At 43.5% G+C, this 24152-nt stretch overlaps 1 protein-coding gene across 2 annotated transcripts; it reads right to left on the bottom strand.

Annotated features, from left to right (window-relative positions):
* Window positions 1-559: 559 nt before the first annotated feature.
* LOC106561239 (PRP18 pre-mRNA processing factor 18 homolog (yeast)) lies at window positions 560-13269 on the bottom strand. 2 transcript variants are annotated; one of them, XM_014124963.2, is made up of 11 exons: window positions 13067-13248; window positions 12604-12681; window positions 10706-10732; window positions 4138-4242; window positions 3921-4034; window positions 3527-3676; window positions 3255-3323; window positions 2899-3039; window positions 2744-2815; window positions 2456-2611; window positions 560-2307 (listed from the first exon to the last, which is right to left on the bottom strand). In XM_014124963.2, exons 1-11 carry the CDS (start codon window positions 13130-13132, stop codon window positions 2227-2229), a joined length of 1059 nt encoding a protein of 352 aa, XP_013980438.1. In that variant the 5' UTR covers window positions 13133-13248; the 3' UTR covers window positions 560-2226. The 2 variants fall into 2 exon arrangements, with proteins under 2 accessions (XP_013980438.1, XP_013980439.1); XM_014124964.2 differs by lacking the exon at window positions 10706-10732 and having other exon boundaries at window positions 13067-13269.
* Between the last annotated feature and the right edge of the window lie 10883 nt (window positions 13270-24152).

Here is a 24152-nt window from a genome sequence, read left to right as displayed (position 1 = left end):
TCGGGTCGGAATGTGTCAAATAAGACCTGTGCAATGTTGCACTACTTTTTTTTCCTTCATAGTCTCTCTAACCTGAGGTATGTAGCTCAAATCGTTTGCGAGCTATTGAAGTTTGAAGGTCCGAACGTCTTTAAAAACGTTTTTACATTTGCTGCGGAGTGGCGCAAAGGTCTAACATGTTGATTTTGTCCCCCCACACCAGATGCGATCAGGTCATGCAGGTTGAAATATCAAAACTAACTCTGAACCTACTATATTAATTTGGGGACAGGTCGAAAAGCATTAAACATGTATGGCAATTTAGCTAGCCGTTGTTAGATCATTTGCCCTGGGATATACATTTGGGTTGTTATTTTACCTGAAATGCCCAAGGTCCTCTACTCCTACAATTCATCCACAGATTAACAGTCAACCAAATTTGTTTCTCGTAATCTCTCCTCCTTCGGGTTTTTTCTTTGGACATTATATAGCAGTTGGCAACCAACTTTAAAGGTGCATTATGTTGGTGATGGAATGAGTAGAAGGGAGAGTCGGTCAAGGACTGATTCGGACAAGGCGCTAAATTATATGACAAGCGATAGTTTATTCAGAGTGAAGATATTTGGTACAGCGTGCACGGACTCGTTCCAGTAGCTCTGAGGGAGCCAGCGGAAGAGAGCCCCTAAAACAGTTTGTTTACATGTTTTATACAACACAGAAAGTAGGTTGAGTCTTGAAGTCCTGGTCCTCTGGTTGGCTCAGGTCCAGGTGTTGTCACCGTCGATTGGCTCCATCTGTTCATGCGTCTTCCTGCGATCTTGCGCAATGTTCTGATGATGTTGAGTTTCTATCAAAGCTCTAAATCTGGGTGTGAGTGCCTTGGATAAGCTATGGCATATATGTGTGTGTTCCTGTTTTCACAGGGTCGAGCATGCCAGACACTGTTGCTGTTATCACGAGATGGGGCCCCCGTAGGCTTGTGGTTGGGCCAGTTCCTGTTATGTGCTGCAAGTGGAAACATCAGTTTGCTTGTGTAAGCTGCATTGAGACATAACTAGTTGGTTAGTGGAAAACATGTGTAATAGCTGCAATTCATGGTAATAACGTTTGTTAGCTTGGTGCATGTTAGAGGCACACTAAGTAGAAAATCTTACAAATTCTTACAATTACCACAACTGACTGGAGCGTGAACCTCAATTCATCTTTCAATCACATGGGTATATGCTCCTAAAAACCAATGAGATGGGAGAGGCACGATTTGCGCCTGGCCACACAGACGTCCACGAGCAACGTTTGTTAACATGTGTAAATTTATCTTGCAACATTCACGCAGTGTCTGGTCAGCATGTAAAGATCTGCAGCAATGCGTTGCTCTGTAGACAGACAAGTGTATAATAAACATTGGCTCTGCTGTTGGCTTCTGGAGATTATAGATTAATCATTTTACAGCTGTATAGCAAACTTTGCCCTTCGTTTAAAATGGCGCTTCTCATTTAATGATCTTGTGCATTGCGACATTATAAAGCTAGGGAACATTTGCAGTTATCTAAAAGTTCCATCAAAATGTATTCTCTAAATAATATTACTTCTTAATAAAGGAATGAAAAGTGACTGACACCAAACACCCTTGAATTTAGATATATTTATTGCATTAATAAGAAGACAGTTTACCTTTCACACAGGTAAGATGTATACTTTGACAGGTTTCAACTGCTGTTTTCTCATTCTTGAATTTAAAGCTTATTTTTTCAAAGCTTTGCATAATAAAACTTACACATCATGGCCATTCTTACAAAGATATAGAACTAGCACACTGGAGAAAGACTAATCTTAGAAGGGATATTTACACGGCATGTTCGTTCATTTGAGTAACAAGGAAAATACTAACCTGTACACCCTAAAAAAAAAAGCAACCCAAAACAGTAAACAGTGGCAAAAAGTGAGCCTCCAAATATACATGAACAGCTGGATCTCCATTGACAGGTATGTAGACAGAAGTACAGAGACTTCCTCAGCTGTTGTGACTTCCACAGACGTGATACCAATCCTGATCCTGTAAGACTACAAAGTATACAGGCATGCTTTCCATCCAACCCAACACTGGCGCACCTGATTCAACGTATTTTATGATCATCAAGACCATAATCAATTGAATTAGGTGCTGTAGTGCTAGGTTGAAACAAATGCCTGCGCACCCCAGGACTCTAAGACAAGGCTTGTTGACCACAGGTGTAGACGGTCAGTGTACTACAGGGCATTGTACTCCACGCACTTTGAGGGGTCTGTGGAGAAGTGTTTCTGGCAGATAGTCATCAACCTTTTCAGTCCCTGTTGAAGAGAGCAGACGTTAAGATATTTTCACAAGAAGGCTGAGCAGTCAGCTATCTTACTTCTGCTACTCTATTTGGGTTAACCCAGAGGTTAGGGGTCATCTTTGATCCAAGTTATATTCAGAGGTTAACCCAGAGGTCCTAACCTGGATGTATTTTCTCTGGGTCTCGTCGTTGAGGACGTGGGCCACGTGTTTGGAGAATATCTTCTCTCGCCCCGTACGGGCGTGGATGCCCACCATGGTCACCCCGATGGGCCAGGGGGCATTACCAATGGCCATCTGCAGGTATGCATCGTTCGCCTGGAACAGACAAGCACAGTTTAAGGACAACTGCCCAATCTTAGTTTAGTTACATGACACACACTATTACCAATCATACTAAACACAAAACACCCAATATAAGTGACAACAGGTAGAAAACAAGTTCAATACCTTTACATATTCTCTCTGCAGCATGAATTTAATGATGTCTGTGATTGATTCTTTGATGTCTGCTGGCAAACTCTAAAAAAATAGAGAATGACAATAAACAAGACCATATCCACCACACTCATTTCACAGAGGGCAGTTCCCTGAGGTGAACACACCTTCTTGCGTAGTTTCCGGAATAGCGGTTTGAGGTAGGACTCAGTCTGTTTCTGGGTGGCGCTGGCCAGCTTGCCCTGGACGCTGCGCTTCACGTGGTCCTCTCGACCGTTCAGGTCCTTCGCCCAGACTCCCAGCAGGAACTACAGACCACAACAAACTATATCCACAACTGCCAAGAAACTACTGACCATAACACAACCATGTCAGCACACAAACATTATAATTTTTTTTATATCTCCATCACAGCATTACAATAAATAATTACAACACTGGATAGAGATCACATCAGCAACTGTTGAATTAGTAAACAACTCTCCCTGAAGTAAAAAGCAGAGCATAACCCTCTCAGTCTCACCCTAAGGACTTTGTCGATGACATCCTGGTCCCCATTGTCATCTCCCGTTCCCAGAGATTTACCCAGAGCCTATAGGACAACAAATACCAAACAAGAGGACAAAGGGAATACAGTGTTCTTATGACGCATTGACACATAGGACTTTGTTTGGACTGTGGTAGAAGAGGGACATTCAGCACTTTTTATTTACAATTGTGGATTAAAATGTAGCCCTTCAACCCTGAGTTAAGGACAAATATAGTGGCTTTAGTGACTCCCCAGTCGCTGTGTACCTCCAACTCCTCGATGGTTGTGTCTGCCTCGTGTACTCTTAGGTCGAATTGTGTGTCCACCTCGCCTGGCTCCCCAGTGCCCCCTACGATCTCATTCAGGTACTGTGCATCAATCTTATCCATGGCTGCCTTCAGGTCATTCCTCAAACCCTGCCCAGAGAATACACAGTAACACAGGTGATCATCTTTACATCACAGGTTGTCAGTGCCCGAAAAGTCACATAATGTTCTGGGCTAGCATGTACACAACAGTACCAAGGACAATGAGAGGTGAGTGCTTAAAAGTCTGTGTCCATCACTTCTTTAACCTTACAAAAACAATATAAAACCCACCACAAAAACAAAGAGCAAGTTCGCACCACCACCCTGCCTCATAACAGTGACAGGATGTTACCTTGTTGACTTCCGGAGCGAGAATCTCAATCTTCCTGAGCCTCTGGAAGGCCTCATAGTCTGACTCTGCAAACAGACGCACCGGTTCCCCTCGCTCCCTCAGCCGCCGGATCACCTGGACAAACAAACAAACAAGCACGTCTCCTCCCTGTTCATACCAAATGAACAGAACCCAGGAGGCTTGACACAATAAAACCAGCTCTGATTGGCCGACTCACCTCCTGCCGGGAGAGCGACATTGGCAGCTTCTCCTCAGTCAGCTCCAACTCTAACGTGCTATTGGATGAGGTGGAGGGATCAGCCTTCTCTTCTTTCTTCTCCATCTTTGAGATAACACAGAGGTAAAAGGGAGAGAGAGGGACATGGGTCAGTTTCCTGTTTTCACTGCTATAGTGTACCACAGTATGAGTCATAATAACCAGCATTCAAACAGGTTCCAATAATTTTTCCCAAAGGGGATTTTAGGAACACTTAAAATAAGGGCCGTTCATATAGGCTTAACCTGGCATGGAGTTTTGATAACCGTGTAAATCTTTCTTTGACAATGTGATTTATCTATTCACCTGTATTTACCTCCAAAAATGCTAATTAGGCTAGCATAAAGAGCTACAAATGCCATGATCTGGCTGAGACTGCCCAATCAAGGCAAAGGTAAATTAATCCAGAGATTCTAATATTAGCTAAATGTAGTACTGAATAAATTGGCGAAATTTCTTACATTTACAATTTTATGAACTGTCTTGTGCAAGTTTTAAATTGACACAATACCTGTTAGCAAAAGGTGTCAGCTGGAGATGACATGCAGAAGCTTGCAAGGATGTTGTTTTGCATGTCTACTTTGATGCTATTTAAAAATGCTAATTGAGTAAAGACTAATATATTGATAAATGGTTACATGGCTATCAAAACGTCACGCCAGGGTAAGGATACACAAAACACAGGGAATTTTAGAATAAGTTAAAATAAGCGCTATGAGAAAAATGAATAGTGGAAAAACGATTGGAACCATTTCCCTGTTTGACCGCTAGGTTTTATAAGTATTATGACACCTCCACTGTGGGGCTCTAGAGGCAAAACTCAGAGGTCTCCATTACTATTGGCTCTCACTAGAGATCTGTATATATAATGAAAAGGTGCTCATATCTCCGTCCTAACAATAGGAGTTGGCAGGAAGGCAGTCGACAAGCTTAGGTCCAAAATAAGCCCATAGAAACGCATTGGGCTTATTTTGGACAGGTTTTGGCGAGAGTGAAACCTCCTCTCTCTCAGCTGGCGAAATGTTTTATCATAATCATCCTCACAAACAGCTAAAATGCCAGCAGAAGCAGTAGAGCGTGCTCACTCCGTACTGTCATGCAGAGACATTATCTATTGCTACTGACTCACCTGGGACCAGCAGTCTCTTCCAAAGCAAACCAATGTCTCAAACCAATGTATGATGGTATACAAATCCATCATACCATTTCAAAGCAGCATGAACATAGGAAAAAACTGTTGCATGTAGACCATCTTCATGGCTGTTAAAAATCATGTTTTAAAATGATTAAACCACTGCATAGCAATTTCATCTTTCAAATATACGTCGGGTTGGGTTGCAAAGGGTCAGAAACTTTCCGGAAATTTTCCATGGGAAATTAAGCCCGGGTATTTTGCTTAAATTCATTAAAGAAAGTTAGCCTATAACAGTGAACCTTTGTGGGATACACATAAGGCAATTCTAGGTCTTGTGGCATATTTTGGTTAAACTATCCCCAATTCAATAGATTTGCAACCCTCTGCATGCACAGTGCATTCTTCCATCACATGTACAGCTGATTCTCATGATCTTGCACACTAATGAGATGCTATTGAGCCCACACTACTACTGTCTGAGCCAAAGACTACATGCCTTTTGGTAAGTTTTGATTACAATACTGGGTGGTGTGAATATATTTTATAACATACATGATTTTTGTTAACTAGTAAATAGTAGCCTACAGCAAAGTGTGTTTAAATCATTTCTAACTTGTTAATTTCTGCTGATTAGTTTTTGCTACCATGTGGGTTTTAGCTTGCTTGAGCCTGCTAACTGAGTGTCAATTCACCGGTTTCCATACATGTTTCATTTTAAGACATTCATCTTACAAAAGGAGTTGTTTAACCTAACTGCTTAACTATTTATCTGTACAATTCCATGTATGTTGTTTTAAAAAAAAAAAAATCTAATCTTTACAGGAAAATGCCACAGGCACTATCTGATGTGTGGAGACATTTCACTGCAGCTAATGTAGAAGGAAAAGCTGTGTACATTTGCAAATACTGTGCCAAATATGTGAAGAATGCAACAAAGATGCAGAATCTGGCAAAGTGCATAAAGTTCCCTCAGCGTTCACAACAAGCAACCTGACAAAAGTCCCTCTACTTCTGTTCGAGGTGAAAATGATGAATCAGCACCTTATCGGTAGCAACAGCTCATGGTCCTCCTGGAATCTGAAGTGTTTTTGACTCATTGGATGAACATAGTCAGAGAAATGCTGATGAATGCCTTGCATGCAACTGGTTCACCTCTGATGCTCACAGGCAATGTATATTGGAAGAGATTTCTGAATGTTCTTCACTCAGGATACACACCTCCAACAAGACATGCTTCATCTACTAATGTGCTGGATGCAGAGTTCAGAGTTCAAGTGAAAGTCAAGCAAATTAGAGAAAGCAGACTATTGCAATCATCTCTGATGGGTGGTCGAATGTTCGTGGGCAAGGAATAATTAACTACATCTCCACCCCTCAACCAGTATTCTACAAGAACACAGACACAAGGGACAACAGACACACCGGTCTCTACATTGCAGATGAGCTGAAGGCAGTCACCAATGACCTTGGACCACAGAAGGTATTTGCACTGGTGACAGACAATGCTGCGACCATGAAGGCTGCTTGGTCTAAAGTGGAGGAGTCCTACCCTCACATCACACCCATTGGCTGTGCTGCTCATGCACTGAATCTGCTCCTCAAGGACATCATGGCACTGAAAACAATGGATACACTCTACAAGAGAGCCAAGGAAATGGTTAGGTATGTGAAGGGTCATCAAGTTATAGCAGCAATCTACCTCATCAAGCAAAGAGAGAATAAGAACACCACATTGAAGCTGTCCGGCAACACCCGTTGGGGTGGTGTTGTCATCATGTTTGACAGTCTCCTGGAGGGGAAGGAGGCTCTCCAAGAAACGGCCATATCACAGTCTGCCGATATGGACAGCCCCATCAAGAGGATCCTCCTGGATTATGTATTTTGGGAGAGTGTGGTAAGCAGCCGGAAACCTATAGCAGTAGCCATTGCACGGATTGAGGGAGACAATGCCATCCTGTCTGATGTTCAGAATCTGCTTGCATATGTAAGAGAAGAAATCCATCCTGCCCTGCCCACTTCACTGTTGCTCCAAGCAGAGGAAACTGTAGTTCTGAAATACATCAAAAACGTGAAGACTTCTCTACCTGAAGCCCATACACGCCACAGTGTACATGTTGAACCCCAAGCATGCTGGCAAGAGTATCCTGTCTGATGAAAATATCAACAAGACCTATCTTGCCATCACTTCAGTGTCGTCTCGCCACCTTGGCCTGGATGAGAGCAAGGTTCTTGGCAGTCTGGCAAAGTGCACTTCCAAGCAAGAGCTTTGGGATGGAGATGTAATATGGCAGTCGTGCCAACATTCAGTTGGAAGTCGAAAGTTTACATACACCTTTGGTAAATACAGTTAACTCAGTTTCACAATTCCTGACATTTAATCCTAGTCAAAATGCACTGTCTTAGCTCAGTTAGGATCACCACTTTATTTTAAGAATGTGAAATGTCAGAATAGTAGAGAGAATGATTTATTTCAGCTTTTATTTCTATCATCACATTTCCAGTGGGCCAGAAGTTCACATACTCAATTAGTATTTGGTAGCATTGCCTATAAATTGCTTAACTTGGGTCAAACGTTTTGGGTAGCCTTCCACAAGGTTCCCACAATAAGTTGGGTGAATTTTGGCCCATTCCTCCTGACAGAGCTGGGGTAACCGAATCAGGTTTGTAGGCCTCCTCGCTCGCACACGCTTTTTTCAGTTCGGCCCACAAATTTTCTATAGGATTGAGGTCAGGGCTTTGTGATGGCCACTCCAATACCTTGACTTTGTTGTCCTTAAGTAATTTTGCAACAACTTTGGAAGTATGCTTAGGGTCATTGTCCATTTGGAAGGCCCATTTGCGACCAAGCTTTAACTTCCTGACTGATGTCTTGAGATGTTGCTTCAATATATCTACATCATTTTTCTGCCTCATGATGCCATCTATTTTGTGAAGTGCACCAGTCCCTCCTGCAGCAAAGCACCCCCACAACATGATGCTGCCACCCCCGTGCTTCACGGTTGGGATGGTGTTCTTCAGCTTGCAAGCATCCCCCTTTTTCCTCCAAACATAACAATGGTCATTATGGCCAAACAGTTCTACTTTTGTTTCATCAGACAAGAGGACATTTCTCCAAAAAGTACTATCTTTGTCCCCATGTGCAGTTGCAAACTGTAGTCTGGCTTTCTTATGGCAGTTTTGGAGCAGTGGCTTCTTCCTTGCTGAGCGGCCTTTCAGGTTATGTCGATATAGGACTCGTTTTACTGTGGATATAGATACTTTTCTACCTGTTTCCTCCAGCATCTTCACAAGGTCCTTTGCTGTTGTTCTGGGATTGATTTGCCCTTTTCGCACCAACGTACGTTCATCTCTAGGAGACAGAACGCGTCTCCTTCCTAGGTGGTATGATGGCTGCGTGGTCCCATGGTGTTTATACTTGCATACTATTGTTTGTACAGATGAACGTTGTACCTTCAGGCGTTTGGAAATTGCTCCCAAGGAAGAACCAGACTTGTGGAGGTCTACAATTTTTTTTCTGATGTCTTGGCTGATTTCTTTTGATTTTCCCATGATGTCAAGCAAAGAGGCAGTGAGTTTGAAGGTAGGCCTTGAAATACATCCACAGGTACACCTCCAATTGACTCAAATTATGTCAATTAGCCTATCAGAAGCTTCTAAAGCCATGACATCATTTTCTGGAATTTTCCAAGCTGCTTAAAGGTACAGTCAACTCAGTTTTTATAAACTTCTGACCCACTGGAATTGTGATACAGTGAATTATAGGTGAAATAATCTGTCTGTTAACAATTGTTGGGAAAATTAGTAGATGTCCTAACTGACTTGCCAAAACTATAGTTTGTTAACAAGAAATTTGTGGAGTGGTTGAAAAACGAGTTTTAATGACTCCAACCTAAGTGTATGTAAACTTCCGACTTCAACTGTATCTCATCAGCCACCGGATGGAAGGGATTGAGGCTCTTTCTCCTGTTGCCTCCATGATCCTCCAAATCCCACCAACTACAGCCGCAACTGGTCCTTGTTTGGGAACACACACACACCAGGCTGACCAATACAAGGGTTGAAAAATTGGTGGCCACCCGGGCAAATTTGAGGCTTTTTGAGCCTGACAACGAGCCATCCTCAACAAGGTTGGAAAGTGACAGTGAATATGAGGCCTCAGAGTCTGATGTTCAAGAGGTGGACATGAGGAGGTCCAGGGAGAAGACATAGAAGCCTGAGAGGAAGTTTATTTTACAGATGTATGTTGAAAATGTTTTTTTGGGGGGTAGGTGCGATGGATCATTGGGGATCATTCAACATTCCCTTTTGTTGTTCAGGGAAATTATCCCATGTGAAGAGTCAACTCATTTAATTAAAGTTCAATTCGTAACTAATTGTTTTTTATTTATATTGTTAGGATTTAATCATGTCTACTTATAAGATAAACCTTCTATGTTTGTCTCCATATGATATGGTAAATATATCCAATGCATTAATGTTAATTCCCATATATTCCCGTTAATTCCCACGGAAAGTTTCCACCTCTGAATATTCCCCAAAATGTGCAACCCTACTGATGGGTCATGCTTTTAGAAGCACATGCATCTCTTCACCTTAAGATTGTGTTTCTAGGAAGAGCACAATCAACAACAACAGAAAGTACACCACAAAAGCCCCCAAAATGCACAAAGAATCCAAGTCAGATGCAGGTGCTGCATTTGTAAGCTAAAACCCACTTTATAGGCACATTTAGAGCTGTATTAGTCAGCTGAATTGAAATGCAGTTCTCCCCACACATGAGCGATTCTCAAAATAAGGCAAAACCTGCAAACACAAAAAACAGGGAAAAAAACTGAAAGTTGTTTCTGCTACAAAGGCCCATATCAAACTCATTTGAAATATAAGAGGCAAAGCCTGATTAACCCAAAACTTAAAAAAGCAAAAGGATAAACTGACAGAGCCTAAACTCATGCTCAACATGGCTATGTCCCAACTCTCCATTCCTTGCCCCCTCTCCTTCCAGACAACTGATCAGTGAAGGGACTGAATACAACCCACACATCCACCACTTAAATTCACAGGTTTAAGCAACATGACTGAAGCTCTAAGCCTATTGGAAGGATGGGTGGAGCAATCATAATGTATTTTTACACTGTGCTTACATTCAGGTAACATTGAAGCAGCCTGGAGGAAAGAACTAGGGAATGGGTTATTTTTGGACTGTATATAGCTAGCTTGCTGCTAGATACATTTCCTCCATATTTTAAACTCCTATCAAGTCCTTGCAGACAGGTAGAATTGAAGGGAAGAAGCAGCGGAAAGGGGAGCTTTGCAAGATTTTTGGGACACACCACTGCCTACGGTCGATCATCCTCGAGACATGCTCCCTGCCTTTGCTGTGCCATCATCCCCTACCTGTCTCTCAGGTGCCTCTTTCTGAACCTGCAGGGCAGCGTTCACAAGGTGGGAAGAGAGCACAGTCAACACAGGCTATGCAACATCAGAAAAACACTACCACACAACCCTGTAAGGGGGTCTAGTCATAGGCTGCACTGAAACTCTGAAAACAAGTCACTGAGGGAAGAAAAAAAAGTGGAGATTGAACAGACAGTGCAGAGATAGGAAGGGGAGGAGGAAGGGAATGGAAGAAGGTGGCAGACAGAGAGGAAAGGAGAATCTCGAAACAAGGAGTAAGATGAAGGGCACAAGGGAGAGAGAATAAGAGAGAACAGACAATGGGCTATAACTAGCCTTTGATCATGACTCGCAGTTCTATTACATTACACATAACAGTCATTGGATGAAGGCGTCTTCTGTACAGGGGAGGTTTGTTAAGAGCCTCGGCGCTCAGTCTGAACATTACCACGCATCGCTTGCGATGCGGTTTTAGAATAAGAAGGACCTTATCTTTCATCTCAGTGAGACATTTTCAAAAAACAAAACTGATACTTTTATAGGGTTAGGGTTCCCACATGGCCATATTTCCATGTTACAGCACTTGTTTACAGAAAACAGACAAGACAGAGGGACTACATCGGGCGTCTCCGAACACCTGTGTGTAAACAGAAGGCGGCCACAAACGTGTTGTCACTGAAAAATACTGTCGGTGGCAACTGTTAAAACCGTCTCAAAACAGCACAGTAAGTGCATTTTGATGTGATATGAAAGTAGAGGGATTTGTGTTCCTAGAACCGTACTAAATCACATTTAGATTGAGAAAATGAATAACTAAGGAAGAATTTCACTTCTCTCATTGACTTAATCCAGCAGCATATCACCCTGCATCCCAATGCTGGCTTTCCTCTGAAGCTAAGCAGGTTTGATCCTGGATGGGAGACCAGATGCTGCTGGAAGTGGTGTTGGAGGGCCAGTAGGAGGCACTCTTTCCTCTGGTCTAAAACAATAATATCCCAACGCCCTAGGGCAGTGATTGGGGACATTGCCCTGTGTAGGGTGCCGTCTTTCGACGGGGCATTTAACAGGTGTCCTGACTCTCTGTGGTCACTAAAGTTCCCATAACATTTATCAAAGTAGGGGTGATAACCCCGGTGTCCTGGCTAAATTCCCAATCTGGCCCTCATACCATCATGGCCACCTAATCATCCCCAGCTTCCAATTGGCTCATTCATCCCCTGTAACTATTCTCCAGGTCATTGATGTAAATGAGAACGTGTTCTCAGTCAACTTACCTGGTAAGTATTATTATTTTTTATTGTTTTTTACTTCAAATCCCAAACCCCGGAATGATCTACTAAAGGCATGCTTCCGTTCGGCTGGCCGAAGTCAACTAGGAGAACCAAACAAGTGTGCTCGCATACTCCTTTAAGACCTTGTGCTTTTCCCCCCCTCATTTTTCAAATACTACTGTTTGTCCATTTTGAGACACCGTAGCCAGTACACACTTCCATAAAATAATCTGAATTAAACAAAGATAAGTAAATTAATGACTTATTGAGTTTTTGCCAAAGAATACCTTAGCCACACAATTGTACTTCAAGACATTTGGTGCACTATTTCTCAATGAAAACAATTGGCATGAAAATGAGTAGTCCCTCATTGAATGACAGACTTCCCTGAAGAATCTCTACTGTTGACCAATCACCGACGAAGTGGCGTAGACTTCGGGTTGCGTCAACAACAACAAAAAAGTCTCCAAAGTCTAAAACGTCATAATATATGTACGAGCTCTTCCGGCTGGAAAGCATGCATACACCTTTCTTTAGTCTCCTTCACAAGCTTTCCCTGAAATCTCGCCTCTAGGTTTAGAAACGCTGTTAAAAAAATATTTAAAAATAGAAACGCTGTGATATTACCTTGTAGCCACATCTTTCGAAATACTCATCTTCTTCTTTTCGGGCAAGATCGGATCGTTTGAAGTATTTCTTTGAATCCTGTGAATAGATTCATTAACACCGCATGTCAACAATAAGATGCAACGAAGGCAACATTTTAATCTCACAAGTAAAAAATAATACTTAGCTAACTAACGTAGTTGAGCTCTTGAAACTAAGCGAAGATAACGTTAGATGGCGCACGCATGCCGCTAACCTTAGAGCCATATAGCTCTTAATTGTATCATGACGCAGGCTCACCCAACTTGTACTTTAAGCTAACGTTGGCTAGCTAGTTACTATTTTGAGTAAAAATGATATTAAACGTTCCCTTGCCCACGCCAAGCAACCTAGCTAGTTATCCTAGCCTAGCTAACTTAAAGCAACTCTAGCTAGCTCAATTTAGCTAGCTGACTAGTAAACATACTAGCTAGCAGTAACTCACATCAATAAGATCTTTGTCTACAATTAGTTTTCTCTTCCTCGCGATTTCAGCTTTTAAGAAATCCATATTAATGATCAAATATGTCGTTATTTCTTTAGTCTTCACAGTTGAAATGTATAGACCAGATCAGCTGTTTGGGAAAATGCTGGAAACAATCTGACCCGGACGTGAATAAGATTTCCTTCAACGTGAATACACACGTCATGGCGTTCAAAATAAAAGTTATTGGACTAAGGTGGTGTTATTAAGGATGACCAAAAATGAATCGCTAAATACTGTAGCAATTCTTTACAGAAAATGGTATAGCTCTACGTACTGTCAGGAATCCACAGATGTTTTTTGACTCACTGAATAATGTTAACTCTATCAGTGATATAGAATCTAAACAGTGTGATGAACCCATCAAAGTTGAAGATATTATACAGTTTATCAAACATCTAAAGAATAATAAATCATCAGGTGTTGATGGAATTACATCAGAATTTTACAAATTATTTTCTGAACAAGTAGCTCCCTTCCTATTTGAAGTCTTTTTAGAGAATATTAAAAACAATGATCTCCCTCCTACAATGAGTCAGGGGTTAATAACACTGATACCTAAGCCCAAAAAATAAGTGCTGCTCATCGATAACTGGCGTCCAATTTGTCTTCTTAATAATGACTATAAGATATTAGCCTTACTACTTGCAAAAAGTATCAAAGAAGTCCTAGATGCAATCATTGATGAAACACAGTCTGGATTTTTGAGGAACAGACATATTTCTAACAATGTCAGACTAGTATTAGACATACTTGACTACTCAGACCTAATAACCGAGGATAGCTTCATATTATTTTTAGATTTTTATAAAGCATTTGACACAGTACAGCATCAGTTCCTCTTCCACTCCCTTGAGAGACTTGGCTTTGGGGATTTCTTCTGTAAGGCTATTAAGACTCTCTATACAAATGGTAACAGCTCTATCAAATTGAAATATGGCACCTCACCTAGATTTGAGTTAAAGAGAGGAATTAGGCAAGGTTGTCCTATCTCTCTATACCTGTTTTTATTAATCACCCAACTTCTTACAAATTCTTTAAATAATAGTCCTGTACAAGGTATTTCCATAGCTGGTAAAGAAATTATTATTATTATTAATTCCCATGTCGATCGATGTGATACAATCCTTTTCTTAAGCATCTGGTCTATATCTTAACATTAGTAAATGTGAACTCATGGCTGTCAAAGATTGTGTGATACCTTCATATTATGGTATTCCAGTAAAAGAAGAACTTACATATTTAGGCATAACCATTATAAAGGATCAGAAGTCTAGAGGCTTACTACATTTTAACCCTCTTATTAAAAAAACCCAGAAGAAGCTAAATCAATGGCTACAGAGGGACTTATCTTTATAAGGTCCCACAGTTGACAGTGCATGTCAGAGAACAAAATAAAGCCATGAGGTCGAAGGAATTTAATCAACTTTATTTATTTATTTTTACATCAGCCGATGTCACAAAGTGCTGTACAGAAACCCAGCCTAAAACCCCAAACAATGCAGATGTAGAAGCACAGTGGCTAGGAAAAACTCCATAGAAAGGCCAGAACCTAGGAAGAAATCTAAAGAGGAACCAAGTTCTGAGGGGAGGCCAGTACTCTTCTGGCTGGTCCGGGTGGAGATTATAACAGAACATGGCCAAGATGTTCAAACATTCATAGATGACCAGCAGGGTCAGATAATAATAATCACAGTGGTTGTAGAGGGTGCAACAGGTCAGCACCTCAGGAGTAAATGTCAGTTGGCTTTCCATAGCCAATCATTCAGAGTTAGAGACAGCAGGTGTGGTAGAGAGAGAGTACAAAACAGCAGGTCCGGGACAAGGTAGCACGTCCAGTAAACAGGTCAGGGTTCCATAGCCGCTGCCAGAACATTTGAAACTGGAGCAGCAGCATGACCAGGTGGACTGGGGACAGCAAGGAGTCATCAGTCCATTGTCCGTAGCGCTCCGAGACAGGATTGTGTCGAGGCACAGATCTGGGGAAGGGTACCAAAACATTTCTGCAGCATTGAAGTTCCCTAAGAACACAGTGACCTCCATCATTCTTAAATGGAAGAAGTTTGGAACCACCAAGACTCTTCCTAGAGCTGGCCACCCGGCCAAACTGAGCAATCGGGGGAGAAGGGCCTTGGTCAGGAAGGTGACCTAGAACCCAATGGTCACTCTGGCAGAGCTCTTTACGGTGAAGCATGGTGGTGGCAGCATCATGCTGTGGGGATATTTTTCAGTGGCAGGGACTGGGAGACTAGTCAGTATCAAGGGAAAGATGAACGGAGTAAAGTACAGAAAGATCCTTGAGGAAAACCTGCTCCAGAGCGCTCAGGACCTGACTGGGGCAAAGGTACACCTTCAAACAGGACAACGACCTTAAGCACACAGCCAAGACAATGCAGGAGTGGCTCTGGGACAAGTCTCAATGTCCTTGTGTGGCCCAACCAGAGTTCGGACTTGAACCCGATCTAACATCTCTGGAGAGACCTGAAAATAGCTGTGCAGTGACACTCCCCATCCAATCTGTCAGAGCTTGAGAGGATCTGCAGAGAAGAATGAGAGAAACTCCACAAAAACTGGTGTGCCAAGGTTGTAGTGTCATACCCAAGAATACTCAAGGCTGTAATCACTGCAAAAGGTACTTCAACAAAGTACTGAGTAAAGGGTCTGAATACTGTGATATTCCTGTTTTTTATTTGTTATAAATTAGCTAAAAAATGTAAAACCTGTTTTGGCTTCGTCATTATGGGGTATTGTGTGTAGATTGATGAGGAGGAAAAAACGATTTAATCCATTTTAGAAAAAGGCTGTAACTTAACAAAATGTGGAAAAGGTCAAGGGGTCTTGAATGCACTTACATTTTAATTAAGTTTTAGAGTCATAAAGCAACTGAGGAAAAACACAATTCCTACCTTGAATTAAGAGAAAGAAAATGCTATTTTTGTCAACTCTGTAAAACATCAACTCTGTCAGATTTTTGTCTAACATCAGCTCTGTCAGAGTGTTGAAATATCTGATAGAATGGTTATGGTTTTATTGGGGATTATCAAATTAATAATTTTCCATATTTTACAAATGTTTGTATTGAACTTTTATTTTTAGAGGCAAAAATATGTCTGTTTTGAGTATCTGTTGTCAACTGATTGCTAACTCCCTTTTTTAATAATAATCACAGTGGTTGTAGATGGTGCAACAGGTCAGCACCTCAGGACTAAATGCCCCTCACCCTGCACCCATCTTCCTCTACCACTCTCTTCACTGCTTCGGCATACAACACTTTCTGTACTACTGTACTCTAACCCTGGCAACCTCAACCTGCCTTTCTTTCACCGGACACCTCCGATCTTTCTCCACCGATACCACACTCCGGAGAGCAAAGCAGGTTACAATTATTGTCCCTAATCTTGTAATCTGGAGCGCCCGCTCCCTCTGGGTGGAGGAAATGCAACAAATAATCACGAGTCCAAGTTACCTTCACCAACTCAACAGTCCCCAACCTTTCCTTTACCCAAACTGACACCACATACCAAAAAGCAATGATCCATTCTCTCCCAAATCTCACTCCCACTGTGGCAAAATCATTCTTGGGAAAAGGCCTGAATTTGGTGGTCCTCGCCGCAGGTACTTCACCCTCACCCTCAACAAGTTCCATCTCCGAACTACTGGAGCAGGTATTGCTGTTTTTACACTTGACACCCACCTTCCTCACATGACTACTTCCCTCTACACTCAACTTCTTCTCAGCAGTCATCACTGCACCTGCCACCACATTTAATTCATCTTCACTCTCGTCAGATTCCATTTCCTCCTCAAGCTCTTCCAAAAGTTCTGTGCGATCCTCCGTTCCATATTCACTCAAGACATATTCCATATCTCTCCTTTTTTCTTGTCCACCATATTCTTCACCAGATCTTTCAGAAGGCCTCTGTAATCCCCCCACTCCATGTTTATTCAGAATATCCTCCTCTTTCTTCCTTATTTCCTTTTCCGCCATCTTCCCACCCTCCTTCCGTTGCCTTGACAGCAGTGTCAAAGACCGGTAATAAACATTACCATCATGAGATTTTTAAACTCAGCCCTCTACTACTCTCAGCCCATCCCACCTATCTCCGTAGACCACCCCCTTTTGATTTCCACACGCCATATATTTCTTTACTGTGCTGTGATGTCTCACGTGAATTATGAACTTCTCTAATTGCATAGTATCCACAGATTGTACGTTAAAGATTAATATTTTTCCTAAGAGCATTATTATATTGTTGATTGATTGACTATGGCTTTCCAAATCACCCAACACTGCTATTTGTAGCGTTCATTTTAAATTAATGTTTTGATTTTTTTGCCATTCCTGAACGTGTGACCAGAAACAAGCTACATGGGGACAATACCAGAATAAATTATCTAATGATTCTGTTTCTTCACAGCAAAATCTGCAGAGCTGCGATTTTTGTATGCTCCATATATATATATATATATATATATATATATATATATATATATATATATATACTGCTCATAAAAATAAAGGGAACACTTAAACAACACATCCTAGATCTGAATGAAAGAAATTATCTTATTAAATACTTTTTTCTTTACATAGTTGAATGTGCTGACAACAAAATCACACAAAAATAATCAATGGAAATCCAATTTATCAACCCATGGAGGTCTGGATTTGGAGTCACACTCAAAATTAAAGTGGAAAACCACACTACAGGCTGATCCAACTTTGATGTAATGTCCTTAAAACAAGTCAAAATGAGGCTCAGTAGTGTGTGTGGCCTCCACGTGCCTGTATGACCTCCCTACAACGCCTGGGCATGCTCCTGATGAGGTGGTGGATGGTCTCCTGAGGGATCTCCTCCCAGACCTGGACTAAAGCATCCGCCAACTCCTGGACAGTCTGTGGTGCAACATGGCGTTGGTGGATGGAGCGAGACATGATGTCCCAGATGTGCTCAATTGGATTCAGGTCTGGGGAACGGGCGGGCCAGTCCATAGCATCAATGCCTTCCTCTTGCAGGAACTGCTGACACACTCCAGCCACATGAGGTCTAGCATTGTCTTGCATTAGGAGGAACCCAGAGCCAACCGCACCAGCATATGGTCTCACAAGGGGTCTGAGGATCTCACCTCGGTACCTAATGGCAGTCAGGCTACCTCTGGCGAGCACATGGAGGGCTGTGCGGCCCCCCAAAGAAATGCCACCCCACACCATGACAGCAGAACGTTCTCCACGGCGTCTCCAGACTCTGTTACGTCTGTCACATGTGCTCAGTGTGAACCTGCTTCATCTGTGAAAAGCACAGGGCGCCAGTGGCGAGTTTGCCAATCTTGGTGTTCTCTGGCAAATGCCAAACGTCCTGCACGGTGTTGGGCTGTAAGCACAACCCCCACCTGTGGATGTCGGGCCCTCATACCACCCTCATGGAGTCTGTTTCTGACCGTTTGAGCAGACACATGCACATTTGTGGCCTGCTGGAGGTCATTTTGCAGGGCTCTGGCAGTGCTCCACCTGCTCCTCCTTGCACAAAGGCGGAGGTAGCGGTCCTGCTGCTGGGTTGTTGCCCTCCTACGACCTCCTCCACGTCTCCTGATGTACTGGCCTGTCTCCTGGTAGCGCCTCCATGCTCTGGACACTACGCTGACAGACACAGCAAACCTTCTTGCCACAGCTCGCATTGATGTGCCATCCTGGATGAGCTGCACTACCTGAGCCACTTGTGTGGGTTGTAGACTCCGTCTCATGCTACCACTAGAGTGAAAGCACCGCCAGCATTCAAAAGTGACCAAAACATCAGCCAGGAAGCATAGGAACTGAGAAGTAATCTGTGGTCCCCACCTGCAGAACCACTCCTTTATTGGGGGTGTCTTGCTAATTGCCTATAATTTCCAACTGTCGTCTATTCCATTTGCACAACAGCATGTGAAATGTATTGTCAATCAGTGTTGCTTCCTAAGTGGACAGTTTGATTTCACAGAAGTGTGATTGACTTGGAGTTACATTGTGTTGTTTAAGTGTTCCCTTTATTTTTTTGAGCAGTGTATATATATATATAAAACATTCTGTTGCTGGCAAGAATTTTCTATAATCATTTAAATTGAAAAACTCAAAGTGTTGAATCAAGCGTTGGTTTGTGTATCAGTTCATCCACCATGTAACATGGAATTGGTACATCAAAAATGTCTTCCCATTTATTTTGCAAACTTTATGGTAGAGCTGTCTGATGGAGTTGACATAAATCCAGTAAATTACATTTTATGAAGAAAAAAACATTTAGGAGTTTGTTCCTTTACATAGTGTGATACAGTAGCTGATACTTTGGTCTATCAAAATACATTTAAAATGTTGTAAATATTTAGACAAATATTTGTGGAAATAAAGTTGAAATTGTTCCCTTTCATGAGCTATAAAACTGCACATTTTTCTGCCTGCCCCAAGGCAAAAATAAAATAAAAAATTGCAATTTGATTTCACAAATGTTCAATTAAATATGTATTTTTACTGGAAAATGATGGCCCAGACACTTGTACTTATGCCCAGCCACACAGCAATTTCTGCCTACGCCGCTGGTCAGAATTGTGCTAGAATACAAAGTTCAAGTGGCCTCCCTGTGGCTCAGTTGGTAGAGCATGGTGTTTGCAATGCCAGGGTTGTGGGTTCGATTCCTATGGTGGGGGAAATGTATGAATTGAAATGTATGCATTCACTACTGTAAGTCGCTCTGGATAAGAGTGTCTGCTAAATGACTAAAATGTAAATGTAATATTGTCAGAAGTGATGACGAGCAAGTACAGACAGTGTTGGGAGAGATTAGAGTTAAGGTTAGAGGTCATGGTTAAAATAACTTTTGTGATGAAAAGCAAGGTGCCTTTTTTCTGTGTAGCATGGCCAGTGAGTGACGAGGAGTGGTGATAGCCTAGGCAACTGTAACGTTTCAGCTGGGATGCGAGCTCATATCTCCCTCTAGTGTTTGCCAGGGGCCCAACACCTTTTTGGTTCTGTTGGAACATTTCAAAAGCCTTCTCCCCTTTGCTATTCATAGGGGAAAACATTTTGAAATTAGGAATTGTCTACTGTAAATTATGGTTTATGTTCCGGTGATTTAACCCTCATATTCAACGTGGTCTCAGAGCATGTCGTATTATTCTGTACGTAAAGCCAAGACACTCCATTTAGTATAATATTGTAGCGACCTTAACATAACACCTAGCAACTGCGTCAAGGAGTTCATACCTCTTGGCGTAACGGTTAAGGTGTTGGCTTGACAGTCGCAGGACCGGGTTCGAATCCTGGTTGGAGCTACCCCAAACATTTGCTACAGCGGTATCATTTACATTTTTACATTTACGTCATTTAGCAGACGCTCTTATCCAGAGCGACTTACAAATTGGTGCATTCACCTTATGATATCCAGTGGAACAACCACTTTACAATAGTACATCTATATCTTTTTTGGGGGTGGGGGTTAGAAGGATTACTTTATCCTATCCCAGGTATTCCTTAAAGAGGTGGGGTTTCAGGTGTGTCCGGAAGGTGGTGATTGACTCCGCTGTCCTGGCGTCGTGAGGGAGCTTGTTCCACCATTGGGGTGCCAGAGCAGCGAACAGTTTTGACTGGGCTGAGCAGGAACTGTGCTTCCGCAGAGGTAGGGGGGCCAGCAGGCCAGAGGTGGATGAACGCAGTGCCCTTGTTTGGATGTAGGGACTGATCAGAGCCTGAAGGTACAGAGGTGCCGTTCCCCTCACAGCTCCGTAGGCAAGCACCATGGTCTTGTAGCAGATGTGAGCTTCAACTGGAAGCCAGTGGAGTGTGCGGAGGAGCGGGGTGACGTGAGAGTACTTGGGAAGGTTGAACACCAGACGGGCTGCGGCGTTCTGGATGAGTTGTAGGGGTTTAATGGCACAGGCAGGGAGCCCCGCCAACAGCGAGTTGCAGTAATCCAGATGGGAGATGACAAGTGCCTGGATTAGGACCTGCGCCGCTTCCTGTGTAAGGCAGGGTCGTACTCTGCGAATGTTGTAGAGCATGAACCTACAGGATCGGGTCACCGCCTTGATGTTAGCGGAGAACGACAGGGTGTTGTCCAGGGTCACGCCAAGGCTCTTAGCACTCTGGGAGGAGGACACAATGGAGTTGTCAACCATGATGGCGAGATCATGGAACGGGCAGTCCTTCCCCGGGACGAAGAGCAGCTCCGTCTTGCCGAGGTTCAGCTTGAGGTGGTGATCCGTCATCCACACTGATATGTCTGCCAAACATGCAGAGATAAGATTCGCCACCTGGTTATCAGAAGGGGGAAAGGAGAAGATTAATTGTGTGTCGTCTGCGTAGCAATAATAGGAGAGACCATGTGAGGATATGACAGAGCCAAGTGACTTGGTGTATAGCGAGAATAGGAGAGGGCCTAGTACTGAGCCCTGGGGGACACCAGTAGTGAGAGCACGTGGTGCGGAGACGGATTCTCGCCACGCCACCTGGTAGGAGCGACCTGTCAGGTAGGACGCAGTCCAAGAGTGAGCCGCGCCGGAGATCCCCAACTCGGAGTGGGTGGAGAGGAGGATCTGATGGTTCACAGTATCAAAGGCAGCAGATAGGTCTAGAAGGATGAGAGCAGAGGAGAGAGAGTTAGCTTTAGCAGTGCGGAGAGCCTCCGTGACACAGAGAAGAGCAGTCTCAGTTGAATGACCAGTCTTGAAACCTGACTGATTTGGATCAAGAAGGTCATTCTGAGAGAGATAGCAAGAGAGCTGGCCAAGGACGGCACGCTCAAGAGTTTTGGAGAGAAAAGAAAGAAGGGCTACTGGTCTGTAGTTGTTGACATCGGGGGGATCGAGTGTAGGTTTTTTTGAGAAGGGGGTGCAACTCTCGCTCTCTTGAAGATGGAAGGGACGTAGCCAGCGGTCAAGGATGAGTTGATGAGCGAGGTGAGGTAAGGGAGAAGGTGGCAAAGAGCTTCCAAGGGTTAGAGGCAGATGCTTGGAATTTAGAGTGGTAGAAAGTGGCTTTAGCAGCAGAAACAGAGTAAGAAAATGTAGAGAGGTGCCAGGTCCGCAGGGGAGGCTAGTTTTCCTCCATTTCCACTTGGCTGCCCGGAGCCCTGTTTTGTGAGCTCGCAATGAGTCGTCAAGCCACGGAGCAGGAGGGCAGGACCGAGCCGGCCGGGAGGATAGGGGACATAGAGAGTCAAGGGATGCAGAAAGGGAGGAGAGGAGGGTTGAGGAGGCAGAATCAAGAGATTGGTTGGAGAAGGATTGAGCAGAGGGAAGAGATGATGGGATGGAGGAGGAGAGAGTAGCAGGAGAGAGAGAGAGCGAAGGTTGCGACAGCGCAATACCATCTGAGTAGGGGCAGAGTGAGTAGTATTAGAGGAGAGCGAGAGGGAAAAGGATACAAGGTAGTGGTCGGAGACTTGGAGGGGAGTTGCAGTGAGATTAGTAGAAGAACAGCATCTAGTAAAGATGAGGTCAAGCGTATTGCCTGCCTTGTGAGTAGGGGGGGACGGTGAGAGGGTGAGGCCAAAAGAGGAGAGGAGTGGAAAGAAGGAGGCAGAGAGAAATGAGTCAAAGGTAGACGTAGGGAGGTTAAAGTCACCCAGAACTGTGAGGGGTGAGCCATCCTCAGGAAAGGAACTTATCAAGGCGTCAAGCTCATTGATGAACTCTCCAAGGGAACCTGGAGGGCGATAAATGATAAGGATGTTAAGCTTGAATGGGCTAGTGACTGTGACAGCATGGAATTCAAAGGAGCAGATAGACAGATGGGTCAGGGGAGAAAGAGAGAATGTCCACTTGGGAGAGATGAGGATTCCAGTGCCACCACCCCGCTGACCGGATGCTCTCGGGGTATGCGAGAACACGTGGTCAGACGAGGAGAGAGCAGTAGGAGTAGCAGTGTTTCCTGTGGTAATCCATGTTTCCGTCAGCGCCAAGAAGTCGAGGGACTGGAGGGTAGCATAGGCTGAGATGAACTCTGCCTTGTTGGCCGCAGACCGGCAGTTCCAGAGGCTGCCGGAGACCTGGATCTCCACGTGGGTCGTGCGCGCTGGGACCACCAGGTTAGAGTGGCAGCGGTCACGCGGTGTGAATCGTTTGTATGGCCTGTGCAGAGAGGAGAGAACAGGGATAGACAGGCACATGGTTGACAGGCTACAGGAGAGGCTACGCTAATGCAAAGGAGATTGGAATGAAAATGAACTAAACAACCGTAGAAGCGAGAGAGCAGGGGCCTCCCTCACTAACCATTCACTGACACCATTCACACACTCAAATATAACTTTTCCAACTTCCACTTTAGAAATTATAATTGATGTAAACTACAGTGGTTCAATGTTTCCAGGAATAGGCTCAAGCTTAGTTTATTCAGCTAGATAACTTGGTACAGTATTCTTCCGTGAAACCCACCCGGTGCACCGTATCCTATGACGCCGTAGCTAATTAGCATGCTAGCATCCAATGACACACGGTTAGCACCAATACTTGCTTACAACAAACTACCAATGGATCATCAAAAGTGGTATGGCGGCCGTGGGGCCATTGGAAAGGCGTGTCCACTTGAGGGACTTAGTATAGAGAAGCATGGGGACACACTCTCCCAGAGGAAGGGTGACTTCATCAAGAGGCTTGGGACTCTTGGCATAACGGATAAGGCGTTGGCTTGACAACCACTGGACCCGGGTTCGAGTTCCGGTTGGAGCTACCCACCCAAATTTGCTACAATATATGTTACATTTCGTATGGTATGTATTCATTTGTGGATGCACATCATCCATTTCATATGGTATCTTACGAATGCAAATCGAACAATATTGTAACGACCCTGGGTTTCATTACATTGGTGTCAGAAGTGACCTTGCATCCACGAACGTGCGTGTGCTTGGCCATTGAGCATGTTCTTATAAGACATTGAGTCCTAAGCTAGCTCGAGAACACGCACTTTGAAAGGAGGGAGTTGTGTAACGACCCTGGGTTTATAAGCGCGGATATCGACTCTGCCACTCGAGCATGCTTTTGGGGCACTGAATTTTGGGCCAGAAGGTTGAGGGTTCGAGAC

This window comes from Salmo salar, chromosome ssa17 (assembly GCF_905237065.1).
Source record: "Salmo salar chromosome ssa17, Ssal_v3.1, whole genome shotgun sequence".
NCBI classification, from domain to species: Eukaryota; Metazoa; Chordata; class Actinopteri; order Salmoniformes; family Salmonidae; genus Salmo; species Salmo salar.
This window is presented reverse-complemented; position numbering and strand designations above follow the sequence as displayed.

Excerpts from the sequence above, each read along its gene's own strand:
- LOC106561239 (XM_014124963.2), bottom strand. The coding sequence starts at position 13,132 with ATGGATTTCTTAAAAGCTGAAATCGCGAGGAAGAGAAAACTAATTGTA. Across the intron at positions 10,733-12,603 it reads TCGAAAGATGTGGCTACAAG|GTTCAGAAAGAGGCACCTGA; the intron begins GTAATATCACAG and ends GCTGCCCTGCAG. Across the intron at positions 2,612-2,743 it reads TGCAGAGAGAATATGTAAAG|GCGAACGATGCATACCTGCA; the intron begins GTATTGAACTTG and ends TGTCTGTTCCAG.